This window comes from Drosophila simulans, chromosome 2R (assembly GCF_016746395.2).
Source record: "Drosophila simulans strain w501 chromosome 2R, Prin_Dsim_3.1, whole genome shotgun sequence".
Classification (NCBI taxonomy): Eukaryota; Metazoa; Arthropoda; class Insecta; order Diptera; family Drosophilidae; genus Drosophila; species Drosophila simulans.
The window spans coordinates 6,016,645-6,038,167 of record NC_052521.2 but is presented as its reverse complement, the minus strand read 5'-3'; the positions used below and the strand labels follow the sequence as shown (position 1 = coordinate 6,038,167).

The 21,523-nt window shown below is 45.9% G+C and overlaps 1 protein-coding gene across 1 annotated transcript; it reads right to left on the bottom strand.

Moving 5' to 3' along the window:
- Nucleotides 1-566: 566 nt before the first annotated feature.
- On the bottom strand, nt 567-15,800 carry LOC6739357 (protein patched). Its single transcript, XM_016172194.2, has 6 exons — nt 14,857-15,800; nt 5,174-5,727; nt 2,948-4,874; nt 2,620-2,827; nt 2,286-2,557; nt 567-2,170 (listed from the first exon to the last, which is right to left on the bottom strand). Exons 1-6 carry the CDS (start codon nt 14,983-14,985, stop codon nt 1,400-1,402), a joined length of 3,861 nt encoding a protein of 1,286 aa, XP_016026517.1. The 5' UTR covers nt 14,986-15,800; the 3' UTR covers nt 567-1,399.
- Between the last annotated feature and the right edge of the window lie 5,723 nt (nt 15,801-21,523).

The window sequence follows — 21,523 nt, the reverse complement described above, 5'->3', positions numbered from 1 at the left end:
AGCCAGATATCGTACTAAAAAATCCCGCCTTACCCGCAAATTTAAATAGTAGTTACTTTTTAATGATCAATTCCAGTGCACAGCAAGTGAAAATTAAACCATTCAAAGAGTTCTTGTTTTAAGAAAATAATGCTGTTTTTCGTCATAATTTTGTTAATACATAATGGAACGATTTTTAAAATGTAATGATTCTGTCTAGTATCAGAATTTTTTCTAATATATAAAATAAATTCAAAATCAAACAGTGAAATAACATAATAAATAAAACAAATAAGAACAATTTTTTAGCTATTGAAAAGTAAATTTGCCGTTCAAAGTTTTGACATTACATCATACACCGTGTAGAACAGCTTATCCGAGACTTAAACCAAGAAGTTGATCTTAGCTAAGTAAAAAATATCTTCGTGTATAAAAGTTTATCAATCAGACTTGTAAATGGCAAATTTGTAACGTATTTTAATTTAAACGTTTGTAGTCTTCTTTTTTTAGGATAATTAAAATGTAATAATAAAAATGAATACTTCCCTTTCTTCTGTTCTCTGCCCACTGTTTAAAAAAGTCATGAATTTCGCTTTTAAAAAACTGTATAATATATATTTTTATTAAAAAAAAGACAATCAGTCTTCGTGCAACAAATGTACATGGATAAATGCCGCGTTTACAATCGTTCCTCGCTTCTTTTTCCATTTTTATGCTTATACTCTTGTTTTATTTTGGTTGTAAGTACGGTTAGGGGAGCAGGGATATCTCTCTTGTAGTTGATTAAGTAATAGTTATTTTTCTCGTTTCTCTCGTTTCCGTTTAAGCGATACTATTTTGGTTCAAGTCCTTGTGTTTTATGTACATATTTAAACTAAATTACGAGCTACAATTACTAGTTTGTGTGTTTCGTTTTGTGTGGGTGAATCTCGCATTGAATTATATGTAAGTACATTGTGTGTGTTTTTTGCGTGTGGCGTGTGTTACAATAAATATCTCTAAGTTTAAGTATTCCTTAGGTGCTAGCATACATACATACAAAGCTGCTACGCAGAGGGGCGGTGGGGCGTGGCTCGAAGGGTGTTCGTTTCAGGGGGAGGGGCGGGGAAGGCAGCTGCTACAATTACCGGACTTCGGGAAATTAACTAACATGCATACACATATACATACAAACGGGTCTGCTTAGCTTTTCAATTTTCATGGATACGTCGATTTTGGATTTTTTATATAAATATCTGGTGACCTCTTTAAAAATGTATCTTGAAACCACAAGCAACTTTTTGAGAAATTTAAACAATATCCATGAGAACGAAATCCTCAACAGACCCGCGACAAATCGATTATACAGATACAAGTAGGGTTACGGCTTAGGCGAGAGTCTAAAGATACATCCTAATAGCTACAGGAACTAGTGCTAGTGCTAACTCGTAAAGTTATAGCTGCGCACCGCCCTGCCGGGCATGGCCAGCTCCACCTTGATGTTGGCCGTGGCCGTCACCTTGGTGGTGTTGCTGTCCGAGTGCGTCGTCTCCACCGTCACCTCCGGCTGCACCACGATGCTCTGCAGCTCCGGCGGATAGGCCGTCGGGAAGGGCGGCGGAGGCGTTGTGGGCGGGCCCTGGTGCTGGTGGTGCTGCTGGGCGGCGGCCTTGTGGTAGGCGGGGGGCGGGGCCGCGTAGGAGGCGGGCCTCGATTCCCGCGGCTGGTAGGTCCAATCGTTGGGCATCTGGATGGACGAGTTGCTGGACTTCCAGGACTGCGGCTCCTCGGTGATCGTCGTCAGCGATGGATCATTTAGGTCCTTGTGGTGGTGGTGATGCGACTTCTGGCAGCTGCCTCGCGAGGATCGCGATCCCTGCACCACATAGGATTTGCCCGATCTCTTGCTGCTGCGCACGGGCAGCGGAGAGGGCGTGGATATGCGGTCTGGATGCTCCAGCGGCACCAGCTCCGCCTCCGGTCCCACCATGCTCAGTAGGATGGGGAACACCAACAGGCTGTTGCAGGCGCCCACGCACAAGACCACCAGCAGAAGCCAGCAGAAGTGCCGGATGACAAACTCAAAGGGCGACGTGGAGAGCATGAACACGGCCACTCCGGAGGTCAGCATGCCATGGACCAGTGGTCCCAGGGACATCTGCATGCTCAGCTGGACGCGGCGCTGTCGGTTGCCAACGGATGTCATGAAGCCCTAGAATGGGAAAGATAAGCGATTAATGTGTGGTGAAGAGGGTCTAATGAAAAGTCTATGGATATCTGTGGAAAATCCGAAGCTCTTAATGATCTAGCCAGAAGTGAACACTCACCAGTGATATCAGCACATTGAAGCACAGCATCATGCCCACGCTGAGGATGAGTATGACTGCCGGAATGGCCGAGAGTTTGATGCCCAGCAGAGTCATGGCCCCGAAGATCTGGGCCAGCGAGGCCAGAACGCTGAGGATCACCAGAACGGCGGCCCAAACGGAGAGCAGGAGCAGGGAGACCAGTACCAGGGCAGCGAGTAGCACGCAGGCCAGGATCATGCCCAGTGAGGAGCGCAGGGTCATGTACTGCTCCCAGAAGATGAAGGGAATGCCTGGCGATAAAGAAATCGAATGTTAGTTGGGTTCATGTATGAAGTACTCTTTTCCGACTCACCCGATGGATAGTTGGGCAGGCCGAAGCCCTCGTACTTCACGCTCAGGTCGCGAATATGACCTATCAGGGTCTTGATCTGCGAGGTATCTGTTAGTCCGTGGAGGTAAAAGGGCATCTGAGCGTAGACCAATGGCAGACTCTTGGGTATCTTAAGATCGTACTCGTTGGGTTGGTGAAAATACTGGCGCGGTTCCGGATACAGTTTGCCCTGTAAGAATGAAGATACACACACGTTATAGTAATCATGGAATATGGAGTGGGATATGCACATATATCGAGAACTAAAGGGATGCAATTTAATTTAATTTAATTTGATAATAGGACCCACCTGAGAAGCTCCGTAGGCGAAGACGTCGTTGGTGGCCCATGCCGAAAGATAGTTGTAGAAGGCGCGTTGGTTGATGATGCCATCGCTGTTGACCAGCCGGTTGGTGAGCACCAGTTCCTTGTCCACGGGGTTGTCCACATGGCCGGTTTGCACGATGAGCTTGTAGGCCAGGATGGCATCGCTGCTGGCGTTGGGGAACCAGCACTCCTTGGTCAGCCGTCCGTCGCGGTACTCCTCGTCGAATATCTTTTGCAGATTTCCCAGCCACTCGCTGAAGAGCAGCAGCCAGAAGTCCGGCAGTCCACCGTTGTCGTTCTTGATCACATGTGGCACCCGCACAAAGGAATCATGGTAGTCCCTGAGCAACTGCTGCTGGGTGGGATATTCAAAGTTGCCCTGGGTAACCGCATACATGCTGTAGAAGCCAAAGAGCCGAGTTTGAGCATCCAGGAACTTGTGCTCGTTGCTGTCCTTGGGCACCAGATCAATAATGTCCAGGCCATCCTGGAGGCGTGTGGAGGCATACAGGCTGGATATGAGGGCCGCCAGGAAACCCATAACGGTCAGGAACTTCACGCAGCTGCGCATGAGGAAGGGAGTGTAGTGCTGGAAGGCGAAGTTGGCCAGGGAGAAGGACGCCAGTGAGTGACTGCTTCCAGGGCTGTCTGCCCTCTGTTCCAGCAGGGGATTCTGGGCGGGCAGCGGTACCCTGTTGTTGTTGCAGCTCTTCGGATGCCGGGCCCCGCGTCCGTTGTTGTTGTTCAGGGGCAGCACCGGAGGCGCCACCTTCGGTTGTTCCTTCCACACCGGAAAACAGCAGCAGAAGATGTCCGCCCTGCCGGCGGTACGTCTCCGCAGATCCAACGAAATCATGGCCGGAAACACCAACAGAGCCGCTGCCAAATTGGAGCACATTACGATGGCAGCCTGCAGGCAGAACACCTTCAGAGCCGGCACCGGAATGAAGGCGGCCGCAAAGAAGGATCCTGCCGTGCTGCAGGCACTGAACAGGATGCTCGGTCCCACTTTCTTGAGGATCAGCTTGGTCTGCTCCCGCCGATTGCTCTCCGCATAGGCAGCGGTCAGCATGAAGATGTGATCGACGCCCAGGCCCAGGGCCAAAAACGGAACCACCTGGGTGCTGGCGGCATTGAAAACGATGCCGAGCAGGGCTGACAGTCCCAATCCGGCGGCTGTACTGAAGCACATGAGCAGAACTCCGGCCACGCCCACACTGCTCTGGCCACGGACGGGGTCCCTCCAGCGGAGGAGCGTGCAGAAGGCATACAAAACGGTGACGGCCACGCCGATGACAATGGACAAGGCGCTGGGATGGGAGAACTTGGCCAGGATGTCATCCAGAGCAGCCGAGCTGAACACGTAGATATCGTAGTTGGTGGCAATTCTCGACTGTTTCCGGAGCAGCTGTTCCACCTCCCGGGAAAAGTTGCGCTGCCAGGCGTTCAAAACCTCCGCGGCCTTCTCCTGCGTCCATCCGAGATGGTGCACCTTGTAGTTGTCCTGCCACTGGTCGTACATTTCCTTCTCGGTCATCAGCTGCACCACCGACTGCAGGGCCTGGGCCTTCCTCAAGTGTCCGCTGCGGTTCCTCTTCGCTCCGCCCACAATCAGCTCCTCCGGCCAGTGCATGTGCTTCGCGGCATAACCGTAGCAGCCTCCGGACAGGATGGCTCCCACATCCGGCGGCTGGGTGCTGTTCTTGTTCGGCGCCGTGTCCGGGCAATTGGGATTCAGTGGGTTCAAACAGGGCTTCTCCATGTAGCCACTGCCAATGGCCGCCCGCTTCATGTACTGCTCCACGGTCTCGAAGTCGAAGCTGATCTTTTCCTCGGACATCTTCTGCTTCATGTACTGCATCACAGAGGCGGGATTCAGGGTGGTCCACAGGAGTCGTTGGTTGAGGCCTCTGTAGAGGGGTAAGCATAATAAAGATGGATTAGTTGGGTTAAGAAGGTGGAATCTTAAGATAGCTATTATTTGTGATTATTTATTTTGAAGAAGATACTGTTATCAAGTCGAAAGATAGGATTGCAAGTTAGTGTATGAAGATAAGCTATCGTTTAACTCTATTCTATTCCTTAATATGAATAGAGAAGTACTGTGGGCTAATGTGAGTTTAAGTACGTCATGCAAAAGGATATGGTCATAAGGGATAGGTTCACTTTGGAATCTATAAGATGTGGCTATTAACTATTAACTACTTACGGTATAACGACCGCCGATTCCGGACCCAACAGCTGGCTTCCCTCCCAGAAACAGTCCAGCGGCGTGATGATCGAGCACGGGATGAGGTGGCGCAGGATCTGCTCGATGTAGTAGATGCCCTCGAAGGAGGGCGTGCTCGGCATGTTGCACATGTCGCGCAGCCCCCACTCGGTGTCGTAGAGGTGCACCTTGACGGCGGTGGCCTTGACCAGGACCTCCAGGTGGGCAAGCAGCGCCTGCGGATGCAGGACGGAGGCGTTCGGATCGTGGGTCGTCTGGATGAGCAGCTGATGCGTGGCCGACTCGTCCTCGCCGATCGTCTTCTGTGTGTAGGCCAGCTCCGCCTCCAGCCGGCCGCCCTCCTGGATCCACAGCTGGTGCACCTTGGAGTGGATCTGGGCGCTCTTCAGGCCGACGCAGAAGGTGCTCAGCACCAGGATCGCCACGAACAGCACCTTGCCCGCGTGCTTTTGCACGGAGCTGCCGAGGGTTTCGAGGTGGGACTGGAATACTGATCGCAGATAGATCGCCGTGCGGCTGCCACGCGCCTTGCCCTGCAAAATGCAACGAAATACGGAATTTAGCGTTTAGTTTTTGGCTTTATTTTAGATTTAGCCCCACATTTCCCCGCTGCCATAAATAACGCATTAAAATTATAACGAAACAGCGTGTGGCCATATAATTTATTTGCTCTGCTCCCAACGAACTCCATCCATCCGCACATGGGTGTGGTCTGAATATTTTACTCCGGGGTCGATATTTAAATATGAAATGGAATTCAGGGACAACAGGCTCCTGTTACTATTAAGTAGAGCTTATATATTGACATCTGGTGTCGTATACTGTTCCATCCCCTCGCTACGCCCATGCCCCCGGACCCCACCCAGAGCCTCGATCCCAGTTCCCGAATCCAGAGCCGTGTGGAACCACAAAAACAACACAGACGCCGCTGTCGTCATTGGCGGGCTGAAAAAAAGGCGAACCTATAATCGCCTGCTTGGGCAATTGGATCGATCGCTGCTCGGGCTCTGGGCCTGGCTCGAACTGGGCTCCACACTGCGCTCCTTTCCAAGCAACCACTTCGAATTTCGTGCTGCTTCTCCATTCTCCAGCTGCTGCAGCGCTGCACGGAAACTGAACCCCTTTCCCCAAAAAAAAATATAAAAGAACCATGAAAAAAATAATAATGAGGCTCGCGCTAACGCTAACGTCTCAATCGAGGTTTTAGCCCAACAATCAGAGAAACAGTGGAACCAGCATAAGTTAAACGCAACGTGTTTGGCTTTTCTATAAATTCTGAAATAATTTAAAGTCTTAAGAATGCTTTTTAAAACGATAAGGTAACTATAAACCAAATTTATAAGCCTTGAAAATATTTTAAGAAATTGCTCTATTAAATTCTAGACAATAGCTTGTCATGGTCCCACTGTGCAGCAACTGTGGCGCACCCAGCCAAGTCGGGAATGGAGGCATCCAATAACGCATTCCGCACAGACCCAAACTCGAATCTTCTCGAAGTTTGGCTCCTCGCTCTGGCGTCTCTTCGCTGCGACTGCCCTTTATCGCTTTTCACAGATTTTTCCCGACCCAAGTCGGCTCTTGGCCATCGAAGAGTGGAGAAAAAGCTGCAGCACACAGAAATGGCTTATTGTTTGGTGGTCTTCCGAGCGTTTTACGACTACCGTTAAGATGGAGCGGGAGTCACTCTTAATGTCTTGCTCAGCTGAGGATGGGGAAGGTACTCATACCTATGCGGGTTAGCATCCTGCACTTCCTGCTGCTTGTTTATGCAACATACATGTGTATATATAGATATGCAAGCACTTCCGCAACGCAAGGAAAATAAAACATCAAACGCGGCGCGCTCAACTTTGTCGCCATTAATTAAGTCGTTGGCGGCACATCCACTTTGAGACTGCCTGCGGCGACCTGTTCGTGGAATTTTTCCATAATTTTCCCCGTCCGAGGTGCGCAAACAAAAGATGCACACGATTCTAGGAATCCCTGTCCGCAAAACAAAAACACTGCATGATCTGCATGGGCCCCTTGGGGCAGCCAGCCGGGTATAAAAATAAAGTTAATCTAGATTTGGCCGGCATTCCAGTGGCTCGCAAACTGTGCGGCTCCAAATTGAGCCATCAACGCTTGTCAGCAGCCGTCTCTCTCGCTCCGCTCAAGCCGTCTCTTTCGCGAGAGCTCGAGCTGTGTGACATATCATCAATCTTGTGCCGTTTTTTGCCTTGCGTGCCACTTTTCCCTGCCTCACCGCCCTATCTCATATTCAGTTTCAGATTCAGATTCAGTTTTTGCCCACCCCCGCAGCTCTGGTTCGCTGTGAGGAAATGTCACGCATTGATTTATGATCCTGCCCGGGGTTTCCTATGCTGCATTTTCAAATGAAAATGTCAGCTCTTTGTTGCTGCTGTGCAGCAACGGCGACAGCTTCATTAGAAATGCGCACACACAGCCGCCGAGGTTCTCCAGCCTCCTTAATCCGTTGCCCAGAAACGAAGAAATGAAGACGGGCTCAGAATCCAGGTCCCACGACCAATGAGATCGAGCGAGGGGCAGCAGACGATGGCCGAAAAGAACGAAAACAGTTGGGAACAGCAGGTGCAGGTAGAGCGGAGATGTTGGGTAGAAATGTATCACAAGTACACGGAGAAAAATTCAGATCTCTAGCTCGATTTTAAATATTAACAGATCATAAAGGTTTATACTAGAACTTGAAGAAAAGAAAATTGTGAGTTACTTCACTCAAAAAATTTAAAAAAAAAATGTATGTTTGAAGTTTTCTGTTCTCTTTTGTAAACAATCTAGAAATCTTCGCATCGCGCATCAATCAATCAAAAGATCCGACACATCAACTGGCGGGGCAAAAGGCAAAAATCGAATTTTCTTCGGCCCCCCACAGCGACTGACTACTTAATTACACGGACCGCTTCGGGAACCACTCTAAATTTGAAAAAAAATATATATATGTATATATAAAAAACTTTTCCATGCCATTTGGAAATCCGAAAAGCACTTGAGTCTCGGCTCGTATATGGTGCGTTGGGCCATAAAATATGAGCGCACCCAGTTATGCCGCAATAAAAATCGAATGCAAAACCACAAAAAACAGCATTTTTAGCATAAAATGAAACTCAATATGGCAGACCACCCAGACGAATCGAATATCGAATAGGGGGCATCTATGGCATGGTGTATATGGACAGGCGATTCCATTGCGGGCCAAATTTATGGATTGAGCGAGCGCGTGAATCACTCACTCGCGGGGGGAATCTTCTGAGATCTTTTGACTCCGGCTCAAGGGATTACGGATGAGTGCTCTATATATGGAATCTCTGATCCGGTGGACTGTGTGTGTGTGTGTGAGTGTCGCAGCTTTCCCATGTTTCTCACGTAAGCGTGTGCCATAAAACTTGTAGCTACCATAAAAGTTATATGCCACCTGATAACGTTTTTGAATACGAAATCTTCTGCATTGCCACATCCGATCTGGCGAGTATCTCATGCTGGTTACCCTTCCCATTTCTCCACATTTAAATGGACGAGTGTTTTTCGGAGGCTGTCAAACAAAATAGCGAGTGGAAATGGATATAGTGCGTCACGGATGGGCCTATTTATTGTTTATTTTTAGCGGGAATACGGAATTCTGTATTACATTTAGCGCTGCGTACTCATTTTTCCCGTCTATTGGACGCCATTAAGGACCACACACGCAGTCGGCTGTTTGGACAGCTAAAGTAAATTGATTTCGAGGCAATTAAAAATGAGGCCCAAACGAATGCGAAACCGTTGAATGCAAATTCCTTGTTGCCGCCAATTTATGGCGCCCCCAAAACGTGACTAGCAAACCGTCTGCCGCATTTATTACCATTTTATGCTCTTTACTTTTTGCATCGAGCGAGTCGGAAAAAAGGAGTAAAAAAAACATATTTGCATGCCCGTAAAGCGAAATCGTTAAAAAAAGGTTTGAAGGTCACAGTGCGGCTCAGGTGAGCGGCCAGGCAGACGGTTTACAGTTAACTCCAGAAGCGCCAGGTGCAAAACAGAAGAGGACCACCAGCATGGATACCCGATTATCTTCCCTCTCTCTCGCTCTCTCTCTCTGGGCAGTCTGTCAAGAAAGTTTTGTAATCACTTCGATTTCAACTGAAGCTAAGTTCACCTGCCCTGCGATCTGGAGAGGCCGTAACAATTTTAATTTCTTTATTATTTCGTCTGAAAATCGAAAACGCAGCCTACCTGGCCCTCACAGGTACACACGCACTCTCCACTCCCGATCGTTCGTCCATCGTATCGTATGGTATCGTATCGAGTTCGCGTCCGTTCAGCGGAGTTTTGTCCGTCCGTCTGTCCGTTAACTGCTTTTTCAGTGAATTCCGTGATTATTGCTTGAATGTTTCTTTCCGGTATTCGCTCTCTGTCACTGTGGTGCCTCTGTCTCTGCAGTATACCTTTTTCTGGCTCGGCTCTAGGTCTTGATCGTAACGTTAGTAAGCCCCTCTCTGCTGGGGTTTCGAGTTTTTGGGCCTGTCTGCTCGTGCATAGGTGTGCGTGTGGGTATGTGTATGAGTATGTATGTAGGTACGGCAGCGTGCTGTGTGGTCGAGTTAATGTCTTCATAATTCTCCTGATTTTTCTTCTCTCTCTCTGTCGGGCCGTTGTTATGTCTTGCTTCGCCGAGACCTCAGACTGATGAAGACAATAACAGTTTTATGTGCGGCTCGTCTCTCGGCCAAAGTCGTTGCCGTCCCTTCCCTAATGAAGCCCAAGCTGCGGCCGCCTGTACAACAGCATTTCGTGTTTTTTCCTCGGTTTATTTTCATTTTTTCCCTCACATTTTGTATTTTGTGTTTTTCTTTTTTTTTGTGAGTTCCAGTTCCCCGCGCCAGCTGCAGATGGCAGATCAAGTCAAGTTGGCCACGTTGGTGCGTCGAGTGTGTGGGGCCGCAGCAGATGAAGCTGTCAATTGTGGGATCACTGTGTGGGAGTTATGTGGGCCATTGGGTTCATTCGAAGGGGAAAATTAGTTCAAATCCCTGATAATGGGTCAAAGGATTATGTAAAGCGGCAGTGCTGCGTTTTTATGAATGAGCTCCAATCCGATTAAAGTCTTCTTGGAACTACCACTAAAATTGGCTTAATCTTCAGTACTAACAAGTCTTTGTATGGAATGTCTACGAATTTTCCAAGTCATATTTAAATGACATTTCCCAGAAGTGGACATTTTCTGGGCGTGCACACCTTATCGTGTTTTGCTTTCAACACGCCCAGCATGTCAAATTACAGTTAACTTGTTAAGCACTTCCTATGCATGTATCTGTATCTCTATCTATGGTCTCGTTCCCTCCACGTAACCCTAAGCCGGAAACGCCTGTAGGCGTGAGATATCTTCATCGACATTGTTCTGCGGCCTTCTGGGAAGCGAAATCCCATCGATGGATCTATACTACCACTACCCTGCTGAAAGGGAATAGCAATTTATGCAGGTATCGTCCCGCCGACTATCTGTGTCACTCCTTGGGGGAGTTTGCTCAAGGATTACTCTCCACTCTCCACTTGAGATCCAGACTCACCCTCGCCCTTCGTTTCGGTCCCGGGCTTTGATCTTTCCTTTCCGTCCTCGTTTTTGGTATTTCGTTTTCGTAAATATTTCATAAGTATTTAATTGTATGGTTCTGGACTGTATTTTATTTGTGTGGGGCTATTGCTATCGGAACTCCCTTCGCCACTTGAAAATATCAAATAACAAATATTGATCGCGAGTGTGACAATGATTTATTTGCCTTACACCTACCGCGCTCGAGATCTTATCAAGCAGATAACGATCTGGAAATTATAATATTTGACTTACGGTCTGAAAGTCAATAGGCCGCGTTATCTGGCTGAGGTTGGGGCTTTGATTAAATATTTAATTTACCTACAGAGTTGATTTAGACTGACTTTTACAGACGACCATTTTTGTCCAAATGGTTCGTAGCTCGAAAGATAAGTGTTTCTATGATCAGATTCGACTCTAAATTTACTAAAGATTAAGGGGTTCGTTCTGAATCTGCATTTATGCAATTTTCGTATTTACTCCAATAATTATGATGCTCCTGTTGATAGTCAATTTCAAAGTTTGTGCCGATAGGCTACTGGTTTTTGTTTTTGAAGATGTTTCTCCTTCCTCTTGGCTATGTCAATTTGATAAATGTTTGCCCCTTGTCTGCGTGGATGCCACAAATATTTGTGTTTGTGTTTGTTTTTCGTGAGCAGTTGTGAAAAAAGCGAAACGGACACGGGATCGCCGGACATCTCCCGGCATGACTAAACAAATTTATAGCCCACTGGGAGCGAAGACTTCTTCAAAATGCCGCCAATGTTGCTCAACTTCCTGTGCAAAGTGTGTGCGTTTCGGTGTGAGTGTGTTTGCCTTACAATTGGCACAGCAAACGGAGAAGTCATAGTGGTGGAGTGGAACGAAGAGGGGGAAGGGGTTGGGGGTAGACAAGCGATTTCATTCATGAATTCATATGTATCTTATAGATACAACGAGCTCTGTCGCGAGTACATGGGCTGCATCGATAGTGCGGCATTGCCATAAATGAGATTTCAGCCTGTGCGATTTCAGTCGTCGGGCTTAGGGCAAATAATAAATAAATATCGGCGGACAGCCCGATCGGATGGATGAATGCAGCTATGAGATACTCTAAGTCAAAACAACAAGTCGAATGATTTGTGGTGCACACATGCAAACACGTCTCAGCAAGTAAAAATAGATGAAAGTGTTTTCATTGGAAATGCATTTTATTTCTGGAGGAATTTCGTAAACAAAATCCCAACATACGTTAAATTCCATATGTTATAGAAATATATAAAGAAATATAATATTCAACTGGAAAAATCAGTTTCTATAGCTTAACAAAATTAAAAAGCTTTGGAAGTACACGTTGGGCGCCACATTTTTACAATGCAAGTGTAAGGCTAAGTTTAAATCGGAAAAAAATAATAATTTGAAACTGAAGTCTTCGCCTGATTATTTTTGCTACTCTTCGTCAGCAAACAAACTTAACCACCCATTCGTTATACCCTCAAGTAGATCTTCTTTGTTGACTAAGTAATTCTCAGCTTCATTTGGTATGCATATCATGAATGAAAACGTCATCCTTTTGAAGACAACGTAGACCTCCCAGCAGCAGAAATGAAATTTTTTCCAGAGAAGTAAATAAACAAAAGCAATAATAATAATAATCGCGTTCGGTAATTTGCATACTCGCCAAAAAAGAGAAGCAAACGCACTGCGATCCCTTGCCAGCTTCGTTAGACGATTTTAATGTCTTAATATATTTCGTTAAATTGAGTCATTAAAATAAATCGCCATCGACGATGATGATGACGACGACGACGACCACAAAAGACGCTGACGATGTCGGCGCCATCACGATCGATCGTTTGCCACAACTTTCCAGTGGAGTTCAGGATGGGGCAGAGTCAAAAGCACGTTACAACCGAGCCCCGAGAGACTTTACGAGAAATAATTGAGATGCACACACACACACACACTGAAGCGGAGAGGCAAAAACAAGAGGAAAACCAACTCGGTGGGGAAACGGTGGGGCGGCGGAAACTGGGGGAACAACAACAGAGCAAGACACGCCACGCGGTCGCCAAGGAACTGCAACTGCAACAATGATGAAGACATCAAGCTGTAAAAAGCATCAGCGAAGCAGCGAGAAAACTTGAGGCGGTCCACACAGAAAAATTTAGTTTTCCTCAAAAAGTTATTAATTTTCTTCTTTGAAATATATTGCTAACCCCAAAGATAAACTATTGCAAAGTAAACAAGTTTAGCTAGGAAATCAGTACTGTCTGGAAATCAATTCTTACTTTAGCCATGTAAGCGATTATTATTTCTAAATGGTTGTTTGTTTTTCAGTGTAGCACAGTTTGGCAGTCACTGCGCGAGCAGAGGCAGCAACAACAAAGCGCGTGCGTCAGTGAAATTTTTTCCTTGGCTCTTTTCTTTTTTTTCCGCTTTTTGGGCCACCCGCATTCAATGGCCCGATCCCAACCCGAAAAACGATCCCTCGCTGCTTCATTTGCATGGGTGGGAATAACAGCAGCAAACTGAAATGCTTTTGGCAACGAAAAAGGGTATAAGATTGCATGCTGTTGTTTTTGGAACTCATAACTATTTCAAACATTTCTGATCACCTTTAAGATTGAATTTGAAAAAAATCTATATAAATATTAATGAAAATATGTGCGCCCTTCATTTATTGACCTACAATTAGACTAAAAACTCAATGTAAACGCTTGCTAATCAATCTCACACTGCAGAGCCAAAAAGGAAATTGTTTCGAAATTATATAGATTACTCATTACGTCACGCATGCTTCTAATCAATCTGCGAAGAATTCCCAACCGAAGTCGCCCCACAACTCGTATCACAGAGCATCTGAGGAGCGTTGGGGCATTGGGGCAATGGAGGGGTGGGGGTCTCCGAAAAGAGCGGCTGGAAGGGGGTGGCCAATGGCAGTCCAGCCAGCAGCATCACGTACGAAATGACTCTCGCGGAGACCTCGGCGCCCACCCATGTTGGAAGGCAACACACACAGATACGAACCCACACCAGCAGAACCCTGGGCAAGTTGTTGCTGGCGTTGTTTATTATTTTTGCTGCGGCTGCCAAAGCTTTTTGCCTTTTGCCTTTTCGGCTGCTTTCGACTGCTGGAGGACGGAACTCCTGCTGCTGCTGCCCAGTTTTTGCCTAGCTGTTTTTGGCGCTCGCCGCAGTTGCAGTTGCAGTTGTTATTGTTCGGTTTGCGGTCGAGCCAGCCGCGCACAGTAGCGCCAAAGTAATGAAGTTGTCTGTGGATATGTCCGTCTGGAGTTGGATCGGTGGGTTTGGGATCGGCGAATCGAGTACGAAAGTCCTGCTGTGTGTCTACGTCTGCGCAGCGAAAATAGATGTGGATTGATGGCGGTGCACAGCGAAAAAATACTAACAAGATTGGTAGAACCTCCAATTTGTTTTAGTTTTGGAATGCAGCAAAAGGGGTATTCTTCTACTTTTACGGCGAACAGTTTCATAAACAAATGTCTATATTTGGAGGTAAATCCTCCACGCTTTTTATGTCCAGAGAATGAAATAGCAAAATTAGCATATAAGCCGATTGGCGTGGATTTCAACTAATCACTGTAATTAATAGGCTGCCTGGCAAGCGAACATCAGACAACTATATTAACCAGGGAATCGAGCGAATGAAATCGAAACGACTGGCGAAGAAGACATCGGCGACGAAAAAACGCGAAAAATATTGCGAGAGATATTGGCAATAAAATTTATTGAAATCTGTCCCGGCGACTTAATGGCCGCATTAAACAAAAGCCGCTGCGCTGCGGCCTTACAGTCGAACTTCTACATCATGGTTTTTGGTAAAGTGTCTCAATATTCTAATGACAATAATTGTACAATATAATAACTTGAAATAATGAACAATTTTTAAATTGACCAAGTACTTCAAAGCTCTTTCTTAATTTGAAGTAAAGGGGATTACTAACAAAAGTAACTAAAGAACCAGATTTTCAATTTAAACTTATAAAGGATCTTCCGAATACGATTCAACACTATTATAGAACTCAACATGGCTATCCTTCACAGTGATAGTTCACTGTAGCTGGGCACTCACCTTATCTATCTGATCGAGCGCCACTTGGGCGTCCACCCAGCTGGTGCGTATGTAAAGATCCGAGAATAATTTCTCATCGACCACATCGCCGTGTGTGTCCGGAACGCGTGGGAGGCTGTCACGGTCCATTATGGTTATGTTTATAGCCGGATTCCGGACGGAATCGCGTGGCGGAGATGTGCAGATGGGAGTGTGCTGCGGAATCGGTCTTTCTACAGTGCCTGCCGTTCGTCTGCGTCCGGGAACTGAGACTTGGGAGACAGTGTGCGGATTGTTCGTGGACTCTCGGTTCGATTAATTGTTATTGGAATCTCGTATTTTGTTTGGCTGCATTTTGCACTGCACTCCGCATTTTTATTTTTAATTATTTTGTATTTTTAATGAAGAGACGCTCTCTCCCGCGCTCTCTCGCTCACTCGCTGAGCACGCTGTGTATCTGAGCTCTCGTTGTGTTGTTTTGTTGTGATTGCTGGCTTCGCTTTTGCTGGGTTTTTTCGACGATTAAAACGCGGTTTTCGGGTTTTATCTTGGGCACAATTTCTCAGGGGAATTTGACAGAATTTTCACAGATCATTTACACATGGAAAAGCGGCAGTCGGAAGACTCACGTATTCGGTTTTCTCTCTCGCCTTTCGCTCTTTTACCTTTACTTTACTTTGCACTTGGCGACGCACACACACAAACACTGGCTGGTTGGCTGGCTTTTGTTGTTGCCTGGCATTTAGTCCATGAACTTCGCCTCGCATCCGTGAGGTACAATATCTTAGCTTTTCCACGAGTTCTGTGATATCTATCTTGTTAGTATACCACACACAGAGAGTGCCAGTAGTCGGAAATACGAATAACAAGTCGTCGCGCTCCGCACTTACAACCGTTTCGTTCGAGGATCGCACGCAGTCTGAGAGATGTATCTGTATCTCGTGGATGCGGCACGCCAGCCAGGCCAACAACTTCATTAGGCGAGCGCGCGCCGCTGTTTCTCTCTCTCTCTCTCTCGACCAGCGGGCGTCTGTGTGCACTGTTTTGCGCCTGTGTGCGTGGGCGACACTCAACACACAACACAGACGCTCTCCCCACTCTCTCTCGCTCTCTTGTGTCGTGTGCGGCCATTTTGGTTTGAGAACGCTCTCTGCGAGGGCTGATTTAACAGTAGCTCAACACAGAAAATACCGAGGGGTGATTCAAGAGTTTTTCCTAGAAAATACCAAGTTTGTTATACAAAATTTATGAATGCTGGTTGCAAAAACAACGAATAACTACAAATTTTATTATAATAACAGAAATTAAAAAATAAAATATATTTCTCTTAGTGTTTAAAACAACCTTTGATAATAATAATGATAATGTAATAATACATTTATTGCTTGGAATTCAACGTTTACTCTTAGATATACAAATAAAAACTGTAATATATTAGCTGTGTAGCTCTTATTTACCCAGATAGCTCCGCCACGAGAGCGCTAATTTCTATTGTTGTTATTCGCATGCCGTAATTTTGTTTTTTTGCACGGACCACCCAAAGTGCTTCGGCTGCTGGTTTGTTGTTGCCACTGTGGTTTATTTTCGTTGCAGTGTGGACCACCCAAAAATAAGTTTGTTTCTGCCTTCATTAAACTGAAACCGCCAAGCGATGTGGGTGGTCCCCCACCCAACCGTTCGGGGCTCTGCCGATGTCGGCCTTCAGCGTCGGCAGCGCTGCTCAATGGAGCTTTCGTCTCCGTGTGTGTGTGTGTGTGTGTGTGTTTGTTTGGGGGAAGCGCGTGCGTGGCAGGCTGCGCATGCATGTGTGTGTGTGTGTATCCGTGCCGCGAACTGTTGGCAAATTTGTTAGCTTTACATTGCTCGTGTTGTTGGTTTTATGGCCGTTGCCGCTGCCCCATGCGATGATGTCTGTTTTTGCATGTTCCGATGCTAAATTATGAGCGGCAGGATGTTTCTGCTTTTCCCTTGCCATTGTTTTTGCAGCATCTTCGCCCCATGAATCTCAAATATGCGAGGGGTTATGAGTGTGCGAGGACCACACAAGTTGGTTTGTTTTTGCCGGCAAATTAAAACACAGAACAAATTATATGTTTATTAGACGTAGTCTTTAAATATTTACTCTAAAATCGACTTATAAAAGAATTTGTAGCTTCATTTAAACAAATGTATTTTTAAATACTTTTTCGAAATAATTTTTTAAATTTATAAGAAAACCTTGCCACTTATTTCCTTTGAATTTACTATAAAAAATATACTGAGTTACATGTTAAAAAGAACAGATTCATAACTAGACAATTCTTTTTTTAATTTCTGAATAATAAAATACTTATGAAATAAACTCATTTTAATACGACAATCGCAAAACGATCTTTTATGTGCACCATGATCCTTAACCAAATGACATGTTATCTTTAAAACTCCTTTGGATTTATGAATGGAAATGCATTTGCTTCTGGTGTTTCTCTGCATTCCACATTTTCCCTTTCCAATTGAGGCAACAACAACGAAGTAAACAAATAAAAACTCTTCAGAACGACCGAAAAAATTGGCGCTCGTATCTTCAGCTCCATGGAAATTCAAATTGAATGCAACTGCATAGTCATCGTGCTCCCCTCGTCGCCCCTCGCTCCCGCTCTCTCTTTCGGGGAGAAAGAGTGGGAGACGGAGATGTGAATGTGGACCCACCACCAAGCGAGCTATTACAATCAAAAAACAACAACTCTCTCTCTAACTCGCTCACCTGAACTAACGTTGCAGCACATTCATTTGTTGTTCTCTCTCTTCAAGCTAATCGCTCCCTCACCGCCCTTTCCCTACCTCCCACCTCCTCCCGCTCACTCTGCGTGTGGCGCATTTTGGCGACATGGGCGGCATTTTTTTCTCCAACATGCATATTTTAGCTTTATTTCGCTCTCCCCAGATTGCGCCATCTTTGGCTGTCTCTCGAGTTTTTGCTCTCCTCTCAATGACTTGCAGTTCGGTTCGCTGTCGCTCAATTCGCATGCAGCTCCAATTCCCCAAGAGAGATAAAAAGAGAGGGAGAGCAAGATTGATATTCACACACACACACACACTCAAAAGCAGCGCCTGTGTGGCGGCAGCTGCCAATGGACCACCAGCGAAGCACAGTTCGCTTTGAGAGCTTCATTTGCCGTTTCGGGGAGAGTGGGAGAGCCGGAGGAAGGGGAGAGAGATGGGGTGCTACGGGGGGGAGACGGAAATGTTGTTGCTTTTATGGCTGGAGTTGAAGTTTGGATCTCTTCTTTGGACGCCTGGAAGCAAAGGCAGCTTTTAATCGGCGTTGATCCACGCCCAAATATCATTCACATTTGCTGGTTACATTGCATCGTTCGCTGTCAAAAAAAGCGCTGCCTACTCGGAGGCGCATTACTCCTTCATATATAAAAATATTCTTAAATGATGGTGGATTCTGTTCCAACCTATATTTCTCAATTCGAGATCGTTTAAGGCAATAAACTTAATATAAATATTCTCATTTCTCATGTTATAAGCATTCAAAAATTCGTTGGAAAAAGGACCATAGTTGTGGCAAATGTCTTTTAAATAAATTTAAAATTGTTACTGAATTCCTAAAAGTACGTTAAGCACGAGGAAATAATAAACAACATACACCTACCATTACTCTGAAATGTGAATGATTCCAATCGGTTGGTCTCGCCCATCAACCCGTTGCTTAAGCTGGATTCTAACCCTGATCTGCTCGCTCCACTCTCCGCTCTCTTTTCCTCCTTCGGCGACTTTAACGACAGGCTGTTTGTTTTTAATCGTATAATGTCTTAATTTATAGTGCAGCGTTGTGCCTAGACCCCAACTGATACACAATCCCCTCGGTCCGCTCCCCGATCGCCAAGGCATCGCAATTGCATTTGTCATTGGCCTATAGCGCCATTACCATTACCCGGCTGGTTGTTTTCCCTGGATCCCACCTTTTCCACCATTCACAAGGTCTACATAAAAAAAACTTAAAGAGATCTTTTACGGGATTCAGTGGAGTTAAATTCTATTTCTATTCAGATTTCATTTGTAGTTACTTGTTGCATAGTAATGCCATAAATATATCAACTTAAATGTTTGATCTGATAATATCATAACGTTTGGTACTTGCAATTATTTTCGGTGTACCTCTGCCACTTAAAGCTTAACTGCATTTGCAGCCGCAGAGTGCAAGCAATTTTTATGGCTAAATGTTGACGTCGCTGCTGCATTATTGCGGTGCATTTAATGTAATAATTACTATTTGCCACCGGTAATACGTAGGCCGCGATTCCGAGTCCCCAGCGACATGGCGTGTGTGGCTCGGGCGGCTCCCCTTGTCCCGATGGCCCGACATCCCGATCCCCCGGTGCCTGCGGTCTGGGTTTGGGTTAACTCGTTATCTTGGCGTCGGCTTTTGCGGTTGGCTCTGCGATCTGGGGGACCAGATCGGACTGGGCCTGGAACTGGGCTCGGATCGGATCGGATCGGCTCGGTTCGTTTGTACATGTAATCAACCGCCACGTCCAACGGCAACCGGCGACCGACCGGCAACCGACATCACCAACTGAGGAACTGGGGAGCTGAGCAGTCTGCCCTCGCCCCCTCGACGGTGTGTGTGGCTTTTCCAGCTTCTTGTGTGGTCCTGCCAGGCTTTCAGCTCTGCTTCTCGCAGTGCACTTGGCAAAAATTATGGGCTAAAGGTGAACCAATTCGGGATACTTCGATTTCAAAAAATTAAAAAATCTGCAATTGGATGTTTTTTTGGCTCAGTAGAAATGTTATAATGTTAAATTACCATACTTTCTTATTTTATTGCAGTTTACTAAATTAGAACAAAGACCTAAATGGTTAAAGTACATGGAAAAAAGTCTTTTTGTCTTTTTCAAATCTTTGACTTTGTGGCGATGTTTTGATTGTATTGTTTTTGCATTTTGGCATAAGATAAATTGGGTTAGTTCATTTTTAAAATCTTTCATCAGTTTTATTTATAGAAACAAAAACATTTTCAACTAAAATGTTCGTTTTTTACCGTGTACAACCTCAGGTACCATCCTACTCAACTTCGAACTGGGACTATTTCGGCTTTGGATTTTGTTTTCAATTTTATTGGCTCTTTTTCGCGCGGTACTGATAGATGGGTTTTCGGTTATCACTGAGCGAACCCACGCGGCGACATTTCTCTCATAGGTTTATTTCAGCTGGATTTGAAGTGCCTTGCCCCAGATTTCAATGGGTTATGAAGTGGGAATTAATTGGCAATAGAATGAGAATCAATTCACTATATCCAAATGGAAGCTCTTTATTCCAGATATATTCTATTGTTATTCACATTCTTGAGGTCTTACCCCATGATTGATGGGCAATGTAATCCCGCTTTCTGCTCTACATTAAAAAGATCATATTGAGACCCCAAATTTAGATGAACAATCTGACATTGCCACGTTCTCTTCGATTGCGTTCCCTTTGCAATGCCGGCTGCAAATCCCCAACCCATTAATTCGCCCGTAGTTCCCGCTCCGCCGACATCAGTTAAGCTCATCGCATAACCCTTTTTGAAGTCGGATGTGTTAATGTGACTGCAAGGCGATAACGACAATGAGCGGGAAGGAGGCGGGCCAACAACAAGCTTAAGATAGATATAAGAGTAAGGCGATAAGCCCGGAACGTCACTGGGTCTGCCTGTCGTCGTCGTCGTCGAATCCCCGGAGATCGTGGATATATCCGGGGAGCAGGGAGCTGCAAAGGGGGATGAAGGCGAGGAATGTCGACGACGCATGCGTTTTGCGTTGGCTGTCAAATTAATTTCGCCCGCTGCCCCAACTGCGATTACGGCAACCATGACGACACTGCGACTGCGTGGGCGTCATGCGCCGAACCTTATTGCCCTGCACCATAACCACACAACCACCGGCGGAATTTACATAAGTACAGTGCTGGTCATAAGAATATTGCACTGCGACCAGCGGGAAACTTACAATGCGTAACAGAGAATACACTATTATGGGCATTCATTAAAAAGTTCAAAAGAATAAGTACATCCATTTATTTAAAACTGTGGTTCCATTTTCATACCCGCAGCTGTCCGGCTATATATGTATTTATACCCAGCTCTGAAAACGCATGCATAATTTGGACTTTGACAATGGTCCCGGGCGGATACCGTTTGCCATCCTTAGCATACTTAGCCTGGTGAAATGCGAAATGCCCCCAGCACCCGCCGTCTGCAGAATTGGCCGCAAAAGCCACGAAGAACCGACGCGACGCCCCCTCAGCTGGGAATTCGTGGAATGACTGCACAAATCGTTACCTGGGTGGTCTCCAACTCGATTCGATTCGACTTGACTCCACTCGGCTCGAATACGACTTAAGTACACAGGCAAAAATTTCTAGCTATTATTATAATTTATTATATTTTGAACTCCAGTGCAAGTAAATATATGTGTCATTCAAGTCTTTCTTTCGAAGTTTCAAGTTTTAAATGAATGCCAATATAAGTTTTGAATCGAATTGGTTTCACCCTTTTCTGTGAGTGTATGGATACTGGTGACTCGGCCGGTGGTTTATGAGGCACGTGCGCTGGCGTTCGCTGCTCATTGAGTTGCTTATTTACGGCCCGAAGGTATGCCTCGTTACTCCCCAAAGCCCCTGGCCATTTAACCCCACTTCGTGCCCCATCCCACGACCCGTC

Excerpts from the sequence above, each read along its gene's own strand:
- LOC6739357 (XM_016172194.2), bottom strand. The coding sequence starts at position 14,985 with ATGGACCGTGACAGCCTCCCACGCGTTCCGGACACACACGGCGATGTG. Across the intron at positions 5,728-14,856 it reads CGCTCGATCAGATAGATAAG|GGCAAGGCGCGTGGCAGCCG; the intron begins GTGAGTGCCCAG and ends TGCATTTTGCAG. Across the intron at positions 2,558-2,619 it reads CCTGCCCAACTATCCATCGG|GCATTCCCTTCATCTTCTGG; the intron begins GTGAGTCGGAAA and ends CTTTATCGCCAG.